Consider the following 15,326-nt stretch of genomic DNA (forward strand, 5'->3'; position numbering starts at 1 on the left):
TTTTATTGATATGATAAGAAAGTCCAAGAGGAGATACAACCAAGTGAGTCCCGATCCAGCATCTACCTCCCAGCAAAGGAATCCCTTCCTCTCCTCCAACAAAGCATAAATCACCCAATGTACTAATCTCAATCTCAAACCAACAGCAATTCTCTGCAAAGTACAAAATTCCAGCCTCCGGATCTCTGGGATGAGGGATCCATATATAGATGTAAGCAGAGAGGATGAGTCAGCTTATGTTTTGACTTGTGGCTTCTCTCTGTCAGTTCTTGCTTCCACTTGGAGACTGAGAGCCTCTTACTCATCACTTGGTCGAATTCAGTGAGGCAAGTGTCATTGGAGAAGATTCTGGAAGCTTCCATGGTCTTTCCACCTCGTTGAATGACTCTGCCACTTGTCATTTCCCGCTCAACGCACCTGGGTAGTGCATTCAAGTGCGTTGCAACGCACCTAGCCAGTGTATTTGGGTGCTTTGCAACGCAGGCAGCTAGTGGAGCTTCTGAATTGATCCTGATTTGACTAGTTCTGAGTGGTTTTTGGTGGAGAACTTCTGGGAGAAGCTATCATTGGTTGACCTTGTTCCTTTAGGAGTTGTAACACCATCTTTAGGGACTTTGGATCCCTTGGATTATGGACATTTCATGCTCAAAGTTGTAAGGCACAAAAATGTCTATAACAAGGGGGTGCATGTGGATCTAGCCAAGATCCAAGTCATTTGGGATTGGCCATCTCCAACCACTTTGATAGAGCTCCGCAGCTTTCTAGGTCTTTCCAACTCCTATCGCAGGTTCATGTTGGGATTTTCTCATATCACTTGGCCCTTGCGTCAAGTCACCAAGGGAGGAGCGAAAGCAAAATTCTTTTGGTCTGAATCTCAATAGAAGGCATTCACAGAGTTGAAATATCGCCTCTGCTCGACACCAGTGCTTGCATTACCACACTTGCAACAACCATGTGAGGTCGAGACAGATGCCTCTGACTATGCTATTGGAGCATTCCTTACTCAACACAGGCACCCAGTGGCATATCACAGTGAGACACTTTCAGACACAGTACGAAAGTATCCCACTTATGACAAAGAGATGTATTCCATTGTGCAAGCCTACCGACAATGGAAGCATTACATTTTGGGTAAGGAAATGGTCATCCACACAGACCACCGACCCTTTTAGTTCATACAGACCCAAGGGAAATTGCAGAATGATCGCCATCAGAAGTGGTCCACATACCTGCAACAGTTCCATTTGAATATCAAGTATAAGAAGGGTAGCACCAATAATGTTGCAGATTGCCTCAGTTGACCACCGATCACGGCGTTAACCACCATGCTCAACTCTTGTGGTCACGAGAATTCTGATTGGCCACTTCTCTAGAAAAGTGACCCAGAATTTGACCACACATACCAGACACTCTTGGAGGGTCAGCATGTTCCAGATTTTCAAGGATGCCATGTTATGCCACCTGGGTCACCTTTGTGTTCCTTCAAGCGAGCGTGCCAAGATGATTTGGGAAGCACACTACAGTGGGGTTGATGGGCATTTCAGGGTCGAGAAAATGGTGGCAGTACTGCAGAAGTATTTCTATTGGCCGAATCTTCGACAAGATGTTGGGAAGTACATCAGATCATGCACTTCCTGCGCCATTGCCAAACCGACCATCGAGAAGCAAGGCCTCTATACCCCATTGCCTACCCCTAGTCGACCTTGGGAATCTATCTCCATGGTTACATGTCAGGCCTTCCTTCTACTAAGCATGGAAACGGCTGTGTTTTTGTAGTCGTCGACAGGTTCTCAAAGATGGCCATTATGGTGGCCTGCAAGAAGTATATCACAGCAGAAGCCACTGCTAAACTCTTCTTTGAATGAGTGTGGGTACACTTTGGGATCCCACAGTCTATCATCTCAGATCGGGACAGCAGGTTCCTCAGTAAATTTTGGTCCAGTCTCTGGCCGATGCTGGACACCAAACTCACTAAGTCCACAACATTCCATCCTCAAACTGATGGCCAAACAGAGGTTGTCAACAGGATGATCGTACATTCTGCGAATGTACAACTCAAAGCATCCATGCGCATGGGATGAGAGCCTCCCCTATGTTCAACACAGCTACAACTGGGCTCTCCACAGCTTGACTGGCCACAACCCTTTTCAGGTGGGCTTGGGATTCCAGCCACTATGTCCCATTGATGTGGCCATGCCATTTACAGCTACTCACGCAAATTCAGCTCATGTCCAGTCCGAAACAGATAAGGAAAACAGCTTCATTGAGCACATCCAACATATTTGCTAGTAGGTCCATAACATTCTGGAGAAATCAAATGCCAAGTACAAGCAATGACATGATCAACATCGGGTGCCACACAAGTTTCAGGTGGGCGACAAAGTCTGGTTGCATTTGCAAAAGGAATGCCTTACTAGAGCCTATCGAAAACTCAGACCACTTTGATATGGTCCTTACACCATTACCAAGGTTGTGGGAGACAATGCATTTGAGCTCAACATTCCCCCATTCATTGGCCTGCACCCAGTGTTCAATGTGGACCACCTTCGACCACACTTTCCACCATTACTAGACACATCCGACATTGCATAACAACTCACACCCACAGAGTTAAATCCAGATTGCATGGAACAAGCTGCAACTGATCAGATCATGGACACACAGATCAAGCACACTCGCCAACAAAATATCCAACTGTATCGATTTGTCACAGGCCAACTCCTTCACCAGGGCAAGTGGCTCACCAGGGACCAAGTTCAACACAAGTTTCCTCATCTCATGAAGGAACTCAACGCAATGGGGACCAGTGCTTCCTAAGGGGGGAGGAATGATCCAGGTGGATATTGGTGGCCACCCGCCAAGTCCACTTGGACCCCCACCATTGTTTCTTTCAGCTTTTCAATTTCCTTAATTGTAGCACAATTTACTATTTTTAGCAGTTTTTCAGGTCCTAAACTTCTGGAGCCGTTTTGAGGCCCTAAACGACATTTTTTGGGATAGATATTTCTAATGAGATATTATGCGTGTCAAACAGAGATCGTATGGCAAAGTTACGGCCCCAGGAAGTTGATGTACCAATTTACCCAAACGGGGCCCACAGTTTGGCGTTTCATCTTCTAGGGTTAGGTTTTTGGATGTTTAGGGTTTTCCATTGTTTCTCAACAATAAATAGGCCTTTGAGCCTTATTGTAATACAGTTTAGAGGCATGTAGCCGCCACATCTCTTCTCAGAGATAAGCTACCATCGCCCTAGCTTGTTTATTTCCATTTCTGTTTGTAAGCATATTTCAGTATTTTACAGTAATGAAATGAAGTATTATTTCTACTGCATCTCTATATGTATGGTTATATCTGTAATTTGTTGCGTTCTTGTTTAAATCCGGATCAGATACCAACTTGACTATGTGCTAAGTTCACATAGCACAACCTTGTGAAATGTACAAAGAGATCATGAAATGAGAAATAGGCCCCAGACTCAACCTTGTGACATCAAAATTGCAGCAACACATTCGAGCTATGAAGCCACACATATATTTGTTTCACAACTATGTTGAGCAATTGATGTTCTATTTTCATTGATCATCACATATATATACATGTGGGGTGGGGGCCTACAGGGATGACCTATATCACCAACTACCAATGGATTTGACCCATATGACTACATCATATGATCGAGACCTGTCCATTTTTCTCTCTCATGTGAGTCCCATGCCATATGACTTGGGCCTTAAGTGCCCATGGTCAATTGAGTACAAACATAATCATGACATCACTATGCCACGTGGAAAACTTTCGATGGTGCCACTTATCACCCAAAATTGGCCCTGTTTTCCAATCAAAATGCCTATTCAACATGCCACATGTCCATGTCACCAGACTGACATGTCATATATTTTGCCACATCATCTAGTCTACATACGCCACATGTTTGGGTTCACCACATCATATTATGTATTATGTAGTGTCTCGTTGTTCATCACACTAGTAATATGGACCTGCCATGTCAAAAGCATATATTATGTCAAACTCACAATGTATGTCATATATTATGCCATGATAAGTATATCTTCCATGTCAAATATTACATCTGACTTACCACATATATGTCATCATTGGTCGAACCCACCATATATACGTTACCCCATATGTATATGGTATCAATGTGGGATGGGGGTCAAACCCTCATGATTCCCATGTGAAACCATAAGACAACCCAAGCACAACTATCAATTAAAGTTCTCGAAGGTTCAATCATCCACCATCATTGATCACCTAAACTAGACTAATTTGCCAGCAAAGATGTGCACTTGTTAACGAATATGGGGTTTAATTACCACTTTTTCTCCATTATGACCTTGTTTGTATTCAAAATAGTGTTTTACTTTATATGATGGGAGTTTGGAAAGCTCTTAAAGAGGACTATCCAACCAAACCATTTTCACACCTATTTCAATGATAAAATTCTAACAAATGCTCAACGACCTCTTAGGTATTATACCTCCTTTGACATTAATGACATGGCATTAGTTTTCATGAATGAAAACACATTGTCCAACATAGCTGATAAGTACACGTTCCAATCATACCTGGGAAAAGTCCTACAACTATCACCTTAACCCATGCCACGTCAAAAAAGTGCTATTTAGGGCCTCAAAATGGCCTCATAAGTTCAGAACCCAAAAAACCATAAATAAATTGTCAAGATCGAGAATTGTTCTTTGAGACAATGGAATAGGTGGGTGGCCACCAGTCTCTACCTAGATCAAGTAGGGAAGCTTCTTCACCAATGAAAGTGGCTCACTAGGAGATAAATTCAACTGAATGTTTCCCCATCTAAGGAGGGAATTTGACGCAATGGAGACCATTGATTCCTAAGGGAGGATGATTGATCTTGGTGGATATTGGTGGCTAGCCACCTCTTCCAGTATATCAATGGTTCTCTATCTTCTTGGAAGTTTTTTTATGATTTTTGGCTCCCAAACTTTCAAGGTCGTTTTGAGGATCTAAACAATGTTTTTTGGCAATTTTGTGGGTCGAAGGTCGTCATGGCATTCCTTGGCCTCAATCAAAATTTGTATTTCTCATATAGTTCTTTTCAATGAGATATCATCCACGTGAAACATATATTTTATGAAAAAATTTCACTCCCGAGAATTTTATGTACCAACTAATCACCTCAAGGCCCACAAACCTTTTGGCATTTCATCTTCTAGGATTAGGTTTTTGGACTTCTATGGTTCTTTATTTATGTTAAAAGGACATTCTTTCGACCTCTTGAAATAGATTTTGCGAATGCGCGTATCCACCATCTCTCTTTGTTTAGAGATGGCTACCACCATTCTAGCGAGAGTGTGTTCTACAATTTTCTGTTATTTCATTTATTAATAGAAGTTGGATTTTCACCATATTGTTGTAATTTGTGCTTATTTCTCTATGTGTGTTCCATTTACATTCCTACATATAATTTCATTCCTTGTACAACACGGTTCATGCTTAAGGATAAATGCACTCTAACACTATAAATATGCTATGCCCTTGACACAATGTACAAACCTATAATGACGTAAACCCTAATTGATAATTTATTAGCCATATGAATGGTCTTCATGGGGTTAGGATTGAATATGAATGGTAATCCATTATCAGATGATGATGTTGGAATGACATGGCTTATAACAAACATGAATGTAACCATGAGAAGTTGCTTAAAACATAGTTAGGTAAATGAACTAATTACATTGCTTGTAAGTTGTAACCTAGATTAAGAGTTATACAACATCCATCAATCATTTCCATTAAGGATTAATAAATAAAATAAAACATGGTGAGAATACCTTGAAATGTGTTTTCAAGCATTTTCATTGCTAAAAAATTGATAAGCTCATCATACTAGGTAAAAGACACAAGCTTTTGTAGATAACTATATGCACTAAGAAATTAACAAATGAAATTGAATTGTGAGTAGTATAAATATGTATGAGTGTGTATAGTGTTATACTTATCTCATTCCTTCCTTTTAGAAGAAATTTATTTAAAAAAAATTATTATAGAGGAGGAGAATTATATAGTAGGACTTTGGCACTTGCTCAACACTTGGATATTGAGTTTTCCTTGGTGTCATATGCTTTTCTCAATGACCTTGCCATATGGAATGTTCTCACTATGTTATTATAAGAAAGATGCTTACCCCACTTAACCTTGAACACAAGTCACCTTCACATAGGCTTATTCCTTTACATGATTTAAAATTTTGCAATGGATAAAATTTTAATCATACACCCCTAAATTATTAAGGAACATCCAACGAAAAAATGTCACCTAATCCTGCACAAATTTTGAGACATCCACCTCACTAGCAATGCAAAATATGGAGGTTATATTGTCACACAAAAGTGATCACCTAGCCAATCACTAGGTGGATTGAAATGCGTCATGTTAGTAAGGGTTTTACACATTAAAACTCACTTTCACCTAAAGAAATAATATAAAAAAACCACTTTTCCTTAGTTATTTACGTGATAATAGCACATAAATTCATTAATTTTATATTATTCTCATAATTTTACTCATATGAAAATATAATTATTTTCACTAATTTTATTTATTCCTATAAAAATAATTAATAAATAATTTATTTATTAATTATTTCTAAACGTTTTACCCTTTACCCATACAAAAATAATTTATTAAATAATTTCTTTATGAATTATAATTATTTGTTTATTAATTATTTTTAATTATTTTACACAAGTAAATAAAAACAATGTATAAATAAATAATTTATGAGATTACTTCAATTAGTTAATTCTTAAAGTATCATGTGTTTATCCAAAATAAATAAAATTAATGAATTGATGTATTAATTCTTAAAGTATCCTGTGTTTATCCAAAATAAATAAAATTAATGAATTGATGTATTTTGTACTATTGCAGAGTTTTAATTCTCTTCCAAATTTTTTAATGTAGGGATATATTTTGTACTATTGCATACATCCAATTCTCTGACAATGTAATATTGGTTCTCTGTTCTTCAAACTTTGGGTTGTGTGCCTAGAGTTCCTGTAATTTTGAATTGCAAATTTTGCAACTTGGAATTGGGTTGTGGGTGTTCAATTTTCACAATTGTTTAGTGTGGGGGTTCTATTCCCCGCAATGTTTGGTTGCACCCTTGTCAATTGCTTACTTTCTAGGCCAGATTTTTCATTCCGCAACTTGAAATTGCAAGCCTGTCATTTGCACAACCTAATTGTTCGAACTTGGCTAATGGGTTTTGGGTTGTAGGTTTCTTGGCCAGCCTTGCAGCATGATTTGTAAAACTGTCAGGCAAGACAGATATTCAATACAGGAACAGTGACTATGCATGAACAAAACTGATAACATTTCCCGATTGCAACGAAAATTAACTATGTCAGGATAAAATTTGAAAAGCTTTCCAGGCGTTTATTAAGTGCATTTATGAACTACAAAATAAATTTTATACTTTAAAAGATAAATATAGGTTCCCGCTGGACAGTGCATGATTTCAAGCGTTGTCACAAGATATGCAAGAGATAAATCATGGAGGAACTTCGTTGAAAGCATGGATATATAACATTGAAACTGCACATATTTTGAATAAAATTTGTAATGTTTTACGATTGCAAAGAAAATTAAATATGTCAAAATAAAATGTGGAATCTGAATTTGCTTTACAAGACTTAAATTATTAAAGATAATTTAAAGATAATAACAAATCTTCCCAACCATTCAAGATAAATCTGATTAACTTGAATGCACATATTCTTTATTTCCATTATCTAATTGTTTTACTGTCCTGAAAAATAGATATTTCCATCTCAACATATCCTTGCTCATTTGACATTGCCCTTGGTTAGTTTTTAAAGGTAATGGCTAAACATTTACAGAAGTTCTAATATTGTAAGCCTTACCATTGCCCTTTCATTTGTCAAGTTTAATTTCCACATTTTTTATTTCAATGAAACATTAAAGGCTGCAAACTTTGTGGTTAAGATCCAGCTGGTAGAAGAAGGATGACTTTCTATGAAGCTCAAACCACTCACAGGACCCTTTAATACCACCATGCTTATTTGGCATGCCCAGGGTCTACAGAATCACAAGACTGACATAATAGATTTCATGCTACAAGAAAACTGAAATACTTCAAGCTCGACTTCCATTACATTTTTCTACACGCATATATGGTCTACCCTGTCCTCTGAGATGGACAGAGGTTCTTTGTGAAGACACAGCAAATACAACTGAGTGATTTATGGCACAATGATTAAATAATGATAAGCCGACAAAATATGTACTATTCAGCATAAGATATGCTCACTGAAGGGAAAGATTACTGGCCGAGGATTTAGACTCCAAACACCTAATTGGAAGTTGGTTTATGTGGCTTCAAACCAGATGCACTTGGACTCGTATTTTTTCCTTGACTAACCAGGGGAATGCCCGAATGCTTTTCCCCTCTGTGAGGGCTATGTGTCTGTCTGAGCTCACTTATACGGGGGCTATATATTTGTTTAGCTTCTGCAATTCGGGGACTTAATGCAGACCTGGATTCATGAATTGGTGTGCAATCACTCGAGCTAGTTATCCGTGGACTATATGTGTGTTTGACCTCACCGCGACTTCGTGTAATCATCTCATCCAAAACTTCGCCATCATTTTCACCTGTCCCCATGCTTCCTAGGCCGAACCCCTGAATTCCAGCTTCCTGCAATCAATATATGTTACAGTTCAATTTATTACTGTTCATGCTGCAGGGGTTATGAAATAGAATTGAGTAATATTTTTAAAATTTGTTTGATATGTGTCTTGCACTCACTGTTATATTGCATGGCATTCCAGGGGCTTCTTCATACTCTGCTGCATCCAATTCTTGAAGATGTGCTCCTTTGAAAAACTTGGGAAGGATATACTGCCTCGCTGGGACTAACAACATGATCAGTAGTGGGAAGAGAACACCAGCTATAGGCACCCATGTGATACCAAAACATGCCAGCAAATAACATGTCTGGAAAATGGTGAAAGTGGCAATTGTCTTGAAAGGCACCGTTTCAAGAAATGTAGCATGATAATCCTGAAGTACTCTGTAACCATCAGTTCAACATTGATCAGCTTTGAAAACTATATTACAAGCATTAAATTCAATCACATTATAGTTTGAATAAAGTTCATACTTGTATCTACGGCTTGGAGCAGTGAAAAGAAACAATATCCTTTCCCAAAATTGATTTCCTGGCAAACTCTCTATGGCCATGAAGGCAAAGTAACCCCAAAGCACAGAAGTTGGGATCTTTCTAATGATGGGCATTGCTGCAAGGCAGCCAACCACCATCAGAGATTGCAACAAATTACTCAATCGCTGTTCTTTCACCTCAACAGGAAGCAGGTCATCCACGTCCTTGTCAACATTAAAAATTGATTCATCAACTGGGGCATCCATATTCCCAGTACTTGCGGCCAACTGAATTGTGGTCTCTTTCAATTCCTTAAGTGCCTGCACAAATGGTTGGGACATGACAAGACAAATAAATAAAGGGAGAGAAAAATTAGATAAAATGAAACACCCAGACTAAAAAATAAGACCATTACCAAGGCAGGTGGAGGCTGATAAACCAGTGGGGTCTGCATTTGCTCATAGGCTTCTTGCATGTTTCCGTATAATTGCCCTAAGGTTGAATTTTTCTGCATACTTTTCCGGACTGTTGTCACTAACTTGCTACGCACCAACTGTAACAAAAGTACTTGTAAGTTACTCATCTATAAAATGTCTGAATTGTGTCTTTGCCCTGAGAAGTTGCAATTGATAATTCCAATATATCGGTACCTGATGTTTGAGAGTAGCTAAGCTTTTCGTGTGCATGGGAGATTGAGGAATAACACCGTTTGAAGGAGGTATGCCAACAAGACCACATAAAATAGTCTGCCACAATAAAAGGAAAATTTATGAATCCACTAGTGATTTTTTATGGAGGTGAAAAGAAAGAATGAAGAGTTAGATCAAGATGTCTTCAGGAGAGCAAGAGCTCTTCCAGAATAGGGTAGCCAGTGACAGTTGAACCTAAACATGAACTCTGACAAAAATTACAACATAGTTCTAAATAATATATATATATAATGAGGTAATTTGCATACCAAAAATCCTAAGAGAAGTAAGTCATAATGGTATGAAGAAGGTTTTCTTAAGTTGAATTCCTTTTGTTGGGCAAGTTGGGATGCAACGCTGTGATCAAAATAATAAAGCACTGCAATCATTGTTGCCGGAATGAAAGCTCCAAAAATGTATAACAATGGCACATCAAGCATTTCCTGTGTGGAAAAATAAGTACTGTTATTGCATGAACACTACAGATCTTAATTGAAGACAATCTATCTTATTAACATGGTTGGTAAGAGAAATATAATCTTTGAAGATCGTTTAATAAAGGACAATGCATCTTCACTAAGGGCTGCTTATTTTTTCTATTGATTGTGAAGGCATCTTTAAACACAATTCATATCATCTAAGAAGAAAAAGTTCTCAAACTTTGAGATAAATACCTTAAAAACTGTCCAGTTGGAATAAGCACCATGTGACCATGGATTAGGAGTAGCAAGACGTCTAGGAATTCCACTTGGTACATTGCTTCCTGGTGCATAAGATACTCCAGTCCAGACAAGCACCATCAATGGCACCCCATAGTCAGCAACAAGACCTCGTAACCACCCTGCCAATACACAAGTATGTTCCTGTTTGCAGTTAGAAAAATTACCCAAATTACAATCTGTTTACTCCAGCCTATGTTGGAAAGTTATAGAAGGATGACCAGTGCAATCAATCCATTCCTTTTAGCCCTGGATTTGTTTGAGTTTAAAACAGAAGTATACAAATATACCTGTCCAATGTCTACTGCTACTGAGCATTAGTTAATTCATAAGAAAGTATGTAAACATACAAACATAAATTCACACATAAATTCACACTCATGAATATCCCAACTTTCTATCAAGTGTTATGACTACAGTGATGGAAATCACAATTATTTCAAAAGCCTGGAATCATGCCTAAGCATCCTCTATGAATGACCCAACGCCTTCCTGGTTAGCTCTCTACATTAAAGTTGCAACAAACAATATGACATTAGGCATGGCTTGAAAGTGGCAAACCGCTGCAGAACTCAGGCATAGATGGCAAGTGCAGACCGCGTTTCAAGATATTGGTTAGAAAATCCATATAGCATATAATAGCACAAATTTAGAAACTCATAATGTCCTCTGTCTGTTGAATATTGTAGCCAATTTTCTCACAGATTATACTGCAGAGCATAAAACTGCTCATAAATTAACCTAACACGCAAGGATCATAGATAGAGGGAAAACAAATATGTGTGAAAGGGAGTAGAGAAAACCAGAATGGGAGACAAGGTAGAGCAAAGTGATTGCTACTAGACTAAATTCTTTTATGTATACCTGTCCCATAACGCCAAGATCGTGCTTTGCGGCTCCTTAGCCCAGTGAAAAGGAGCGAAAATGTGAGAACTAGTGCAAACATCCCATTTCCAAAACGCCATGAAGGTTGGAACTGAGCAAGATTTGGATCTTCCCCGTGAGGAATACGGAATTCATCCACAGCACCCTGTAGCAGGTAGTTTAATGCACTGCATCAGTTATCTTCCAAAGTTAGTCTTGATCTTTCTTTACTGTATTCTAATATTGAAGGGTTGGAATGTTTCAGCTAATCTATAATTCACGTTTCGGATCTTATTAAATATATTCTCCCAAGCCACTGTAGAAACATATTATCAGGACTTTTTTCTCAGTTTTCTCAATCTGTAAGCCTTGGATTTAGAATTGACAGCAATTATATTTCCAAGTTATTGAATTCTTCACACATGAAAATGGAAGTATGTTATTAAAGATTTATAAGCGTTTGTATGTATGCTAGACTCTGAACTGTGTTATTCTTAAGATTGATAGGAATAGAACATTCTGTAATCTGCAATATCCATAGAACCTTACAGTTATTGCCTGTTGCATGAAGAGCATCGCAATCAGCATACCAAAAAGTTCACCAGCTATGCGGGTAAATCTGTTAATAATTGAGCATGCACCCAGGATTGCAAACAAGATCAACAAGAATGATGTCCAGACACATACCCTGCACACCAAAGAGCGGAGAAGTTATTTAGTAAAAAATACATATAATACACAGGAACTGACAGTTGACCCCTGAAAAGCTTGGCAAGATAAATTTATAGCCATCAAACATGATTCATCATCTTGTTTGACATAACAAAGGTCTACAGGGAGATCTAGATTCTATACCATGCTGCCCAAGCCAAAAACAATTTTGGGCCCAAATCTGCTCTGCCTTTGGCAAAATTATACATGAATGTATACATTATTACAGTTGGCTCAGCCACTCCAAGAATTAGCAACGGTTGACCTCCAAAAATTGAATGTATGATTCCACAGATGGCAGTGGAAGCCAAGGTCTGAGCTCCAGTCAGGATGCCATCTGCAAGAACCAAATTCAGATATTAAATTTCAGGTTGCTGAATTTTATTTAGTCTCGCGCTTAATTAATTAAACTGGTCCAAACATTTCTTAAACAAAATTGTCCCGAAAGGTTTGTAATTATGTGAAGGGCCAACAATCTCAAAATCGCTGCAATTCCTACCTGTACTCCTGTGCAGTTGCTCTCCAAATGATATCACGGGAATGGCTGATGCAAAGAATATGTAAGTTGTTGGAGCAAGGATTCTGAATATGACAAAAAATCACCAGTTAGTGAGTGCAAACAAATTTGTCTATCGATATAGATATTTTGGAATCAGTGATCCATTCTCATGTTTGTTAAGTGCTGTGACCAAAAAATTGAAATGTCTTCTCTTCATTTTTAAACCCATGTAGCTGTTAGATTGTAAGCTTCAAAGAGTTTAGGAGGCAGACCAAAACAACTGTCCAAGTAAATATTAACTTTCAAATTCCAATTCCAGAAAAAAGAGTTTTTCTAGCATAAGAGGCCAACAAAACAATCACATATTGCAATTCAAGTATTTCAATGTTTAGTATCCTCTTCAAATCAAGATATAAGCACAAAATGGAGACAATAAATTGCAGGGTGTGTCATGTAGGCACCTGTATCCTGCAGTGAAGCCACCAGTCCAGTCTTGCTTGTAACACAGTAATCTTCCTTTCAAATCATTCTTGATACCTCGAAATGGGACAAAAGTTTCCTCCATTTCAAGACGTAACAAGTAGAAGATGGATATAAATTCTTTTCTTCAGCGATTGAAATACGGAAAAAGGGTTTAAGAAAGTAACACGGAACCTAAAAACACCTATATGGAAGTCGAGCAACTGAGATGACAACTACATTGCTATAAGGAATTTTTTTGGACAGCAGTTCACCGTATTTGTTAAAGCCTCAATAACTACAGGGAAAAAATGACCAATATTAGCAGCATCAAAAAGCCTCTTATATCAGATACAGGACAAAACTTGGATCTCTATCTAGACATCAAAATTGAAAACTCAAAATATTTCAACAAAACTGTATAATTACAGACTGAATTGTATTCCTTGTACAAAGGGAACTCTTTGTATTATTTTGTTCCACAGAAGTATATCCTCTTTATATTGTTTCTGAAGCTAAAAGATCAGAAACATGACTAACCAAGTTAACAGCTGAAAAATGTTCTATACAGAAAATAATAAGCTTCTCCAGAGAAATTCTGGGGTCAAATTTACACTTGGGAACAAAACTGACCAAAGATGAAGGGGAGCATAGTGTCCTGAGCCATAGTGTGATTCAGCCAGAAAACTGTATGTGAATTTTCTAGAATTACTTGGATTCCATAGCTGAAGACATACAACAAGAATTTGACTCTCTATATTGGGCATCTGCTGTCTGAGACTGCAACTAACGAGAAGCCATCATGTCAAATTGTCTAAGATTGCAACTAACGAGAAGCCATCATGTCAAATACCATAGGCATGGATGCAGAGAAATTAAGAGGCAAAGATGTAGGCTTCAATTTTGATGGGGATAAGATTCAGACTGAAGATTTCTGTCCAAAATCCATTTTCCTTACCAACTCCATCAAAAGTACTGGATATGAAGTCCAGCTAGATTGGAAAGCTGTGGGTTTTACATGCTGATTTTTCTAAGAAAATGCAGAAGTCAACGTTTCACAGCTACTGAATTCTGAGGCATAACAGGGGAAGTTAAGGAGCCAGTTTATATGTCTCCATGACAATCTTTTCACATGTACCCAACAGAGAACATGATAATTTAAGGCGCAACGAACGTACTCTGCCCCATGGAGAAACGAAGGATGGATTCCTTATATCTTACTTGTTCTTATCAAGGCAGAGAAAAGGATTCAGTAGAAGGGTATCAGCTCACTGAATGAAACAGGAAAAGGCTCTGGCACTCAGTTTACATGGGTTTACCAACTAAAAGTTGGAAAATTCACGCCAGTAGGAAACAATGGCAATACAGAGAGCCACTGTAACTTATCCAATCACACTAGTTTCCACCAGATCTACAACCACTCCACACAGGTTCTTTCTATATGAGTAGAGAGGACAATGGTGAATATATAGTCCAATGGTGAATATATAGTCCTTTATGCCTGTGACATGTATGTTCCGTAATAATAGTGACGGGTTTGGTTTTAAAAAAGAGTCGAACAGTAGATCGTGCCCAAATGCAGAGGGTACCGACTGGTTCCCCTTTGCTTTTTAAATTATAGATGCATATACTCGATCATGATGGTGGTGGTGCTGATGTCAGCAGCCAGCTGTTAAGTGCCAAATACTTCACTTTCTGTGCGTCGAATGAGCAGGAAATATTGCGGCTCCATGTTGATAGATTCACTATAACTTCACACCTACACCAAATTGCAAAGGAATTATTTTAAAAAAACCTATGATATGCCAACCTTATCATGTACTTAACCTAGTATAAAATGCAAACCTTACCATGACAATAATGGTATATGTATTTAAATTACTATTATATATGTATTATTTATTAGTTCAATGGTTAGTAAATGCATATAATAATTGAGAGAGGTTAATAAGCATCTATCCATGATAGGTATCAAACCCCTTAATAATATATTTCACGTTGCTTAATTTATAAAAATAAAAAATTATAATTTTATTCGAATTATTATTTTTATTAACTAACAAATTAATATATGAGTTAATTATATAAACAAATTTAAAACACATCATAATATTTTTTAATTATTTATATTTATCTCACATTAATATGGAAATTTTTAATTTGTAAATAATTTTATTATAGTTTTATGGGTCAA

At 37.7% G+C, this 15,326-nt stretch overlaps 1 protein-coding gene across 1 annotated transcript; it reads right to left on the bottom strand.

Annotated features, from left to right (window-relative positions):
• Positions 1-8,159: 8,159 nt before the first annotated feature.
• Positions 8,160-14,597, bottom strand: LOC149249708 (boron transporter 1-like). The gene is made up of 12 exons (XM_089458766.1): positions 13,135-14,597; positions 12,674-12,756; positions 12,319-12,511; positions 12,013-12,151; positions 11,464-11,629; positions 10,555-10,721; positions 10,150-10,323; positions 9,842-9,937; positions 9,607-9,744; positions 9,192-9,511; positions 8,837-9,101; positions 8,160-8,725 (listed from the first exon to the last, which is right to left on the bottom strand). The coding sequence occupies exons 1-12, from the start codon at positions 13,236-13,238 to the stop codon at positions 8,381-8,383; spliced, it is 2,190 nt and encodes a 729-aa protein (XP_089314892.1). The 5' UTR covers positions 13,239-14,597; the 3' UTR covers positions 8,160-8,380.
• Between the last annotated feature and the right edge of the window lie 729 nt (positions 14,598-15,326).

This window comes from Pinus tabuliformis, chromosome 7, assembly GCF_031772625.1.
Source record: "Pinus tabuliformis cultivar Carrire ecotype Pingquan chromosome 7, CPIR1, whole genome shotgun sequence".
Taxonomy (NCBI): Eukaryota; Viridiplantae; Streptophyta; class Pinopsida; order Pinales; family Pinaceae; genus Pinus; species Pinus tabuliformis.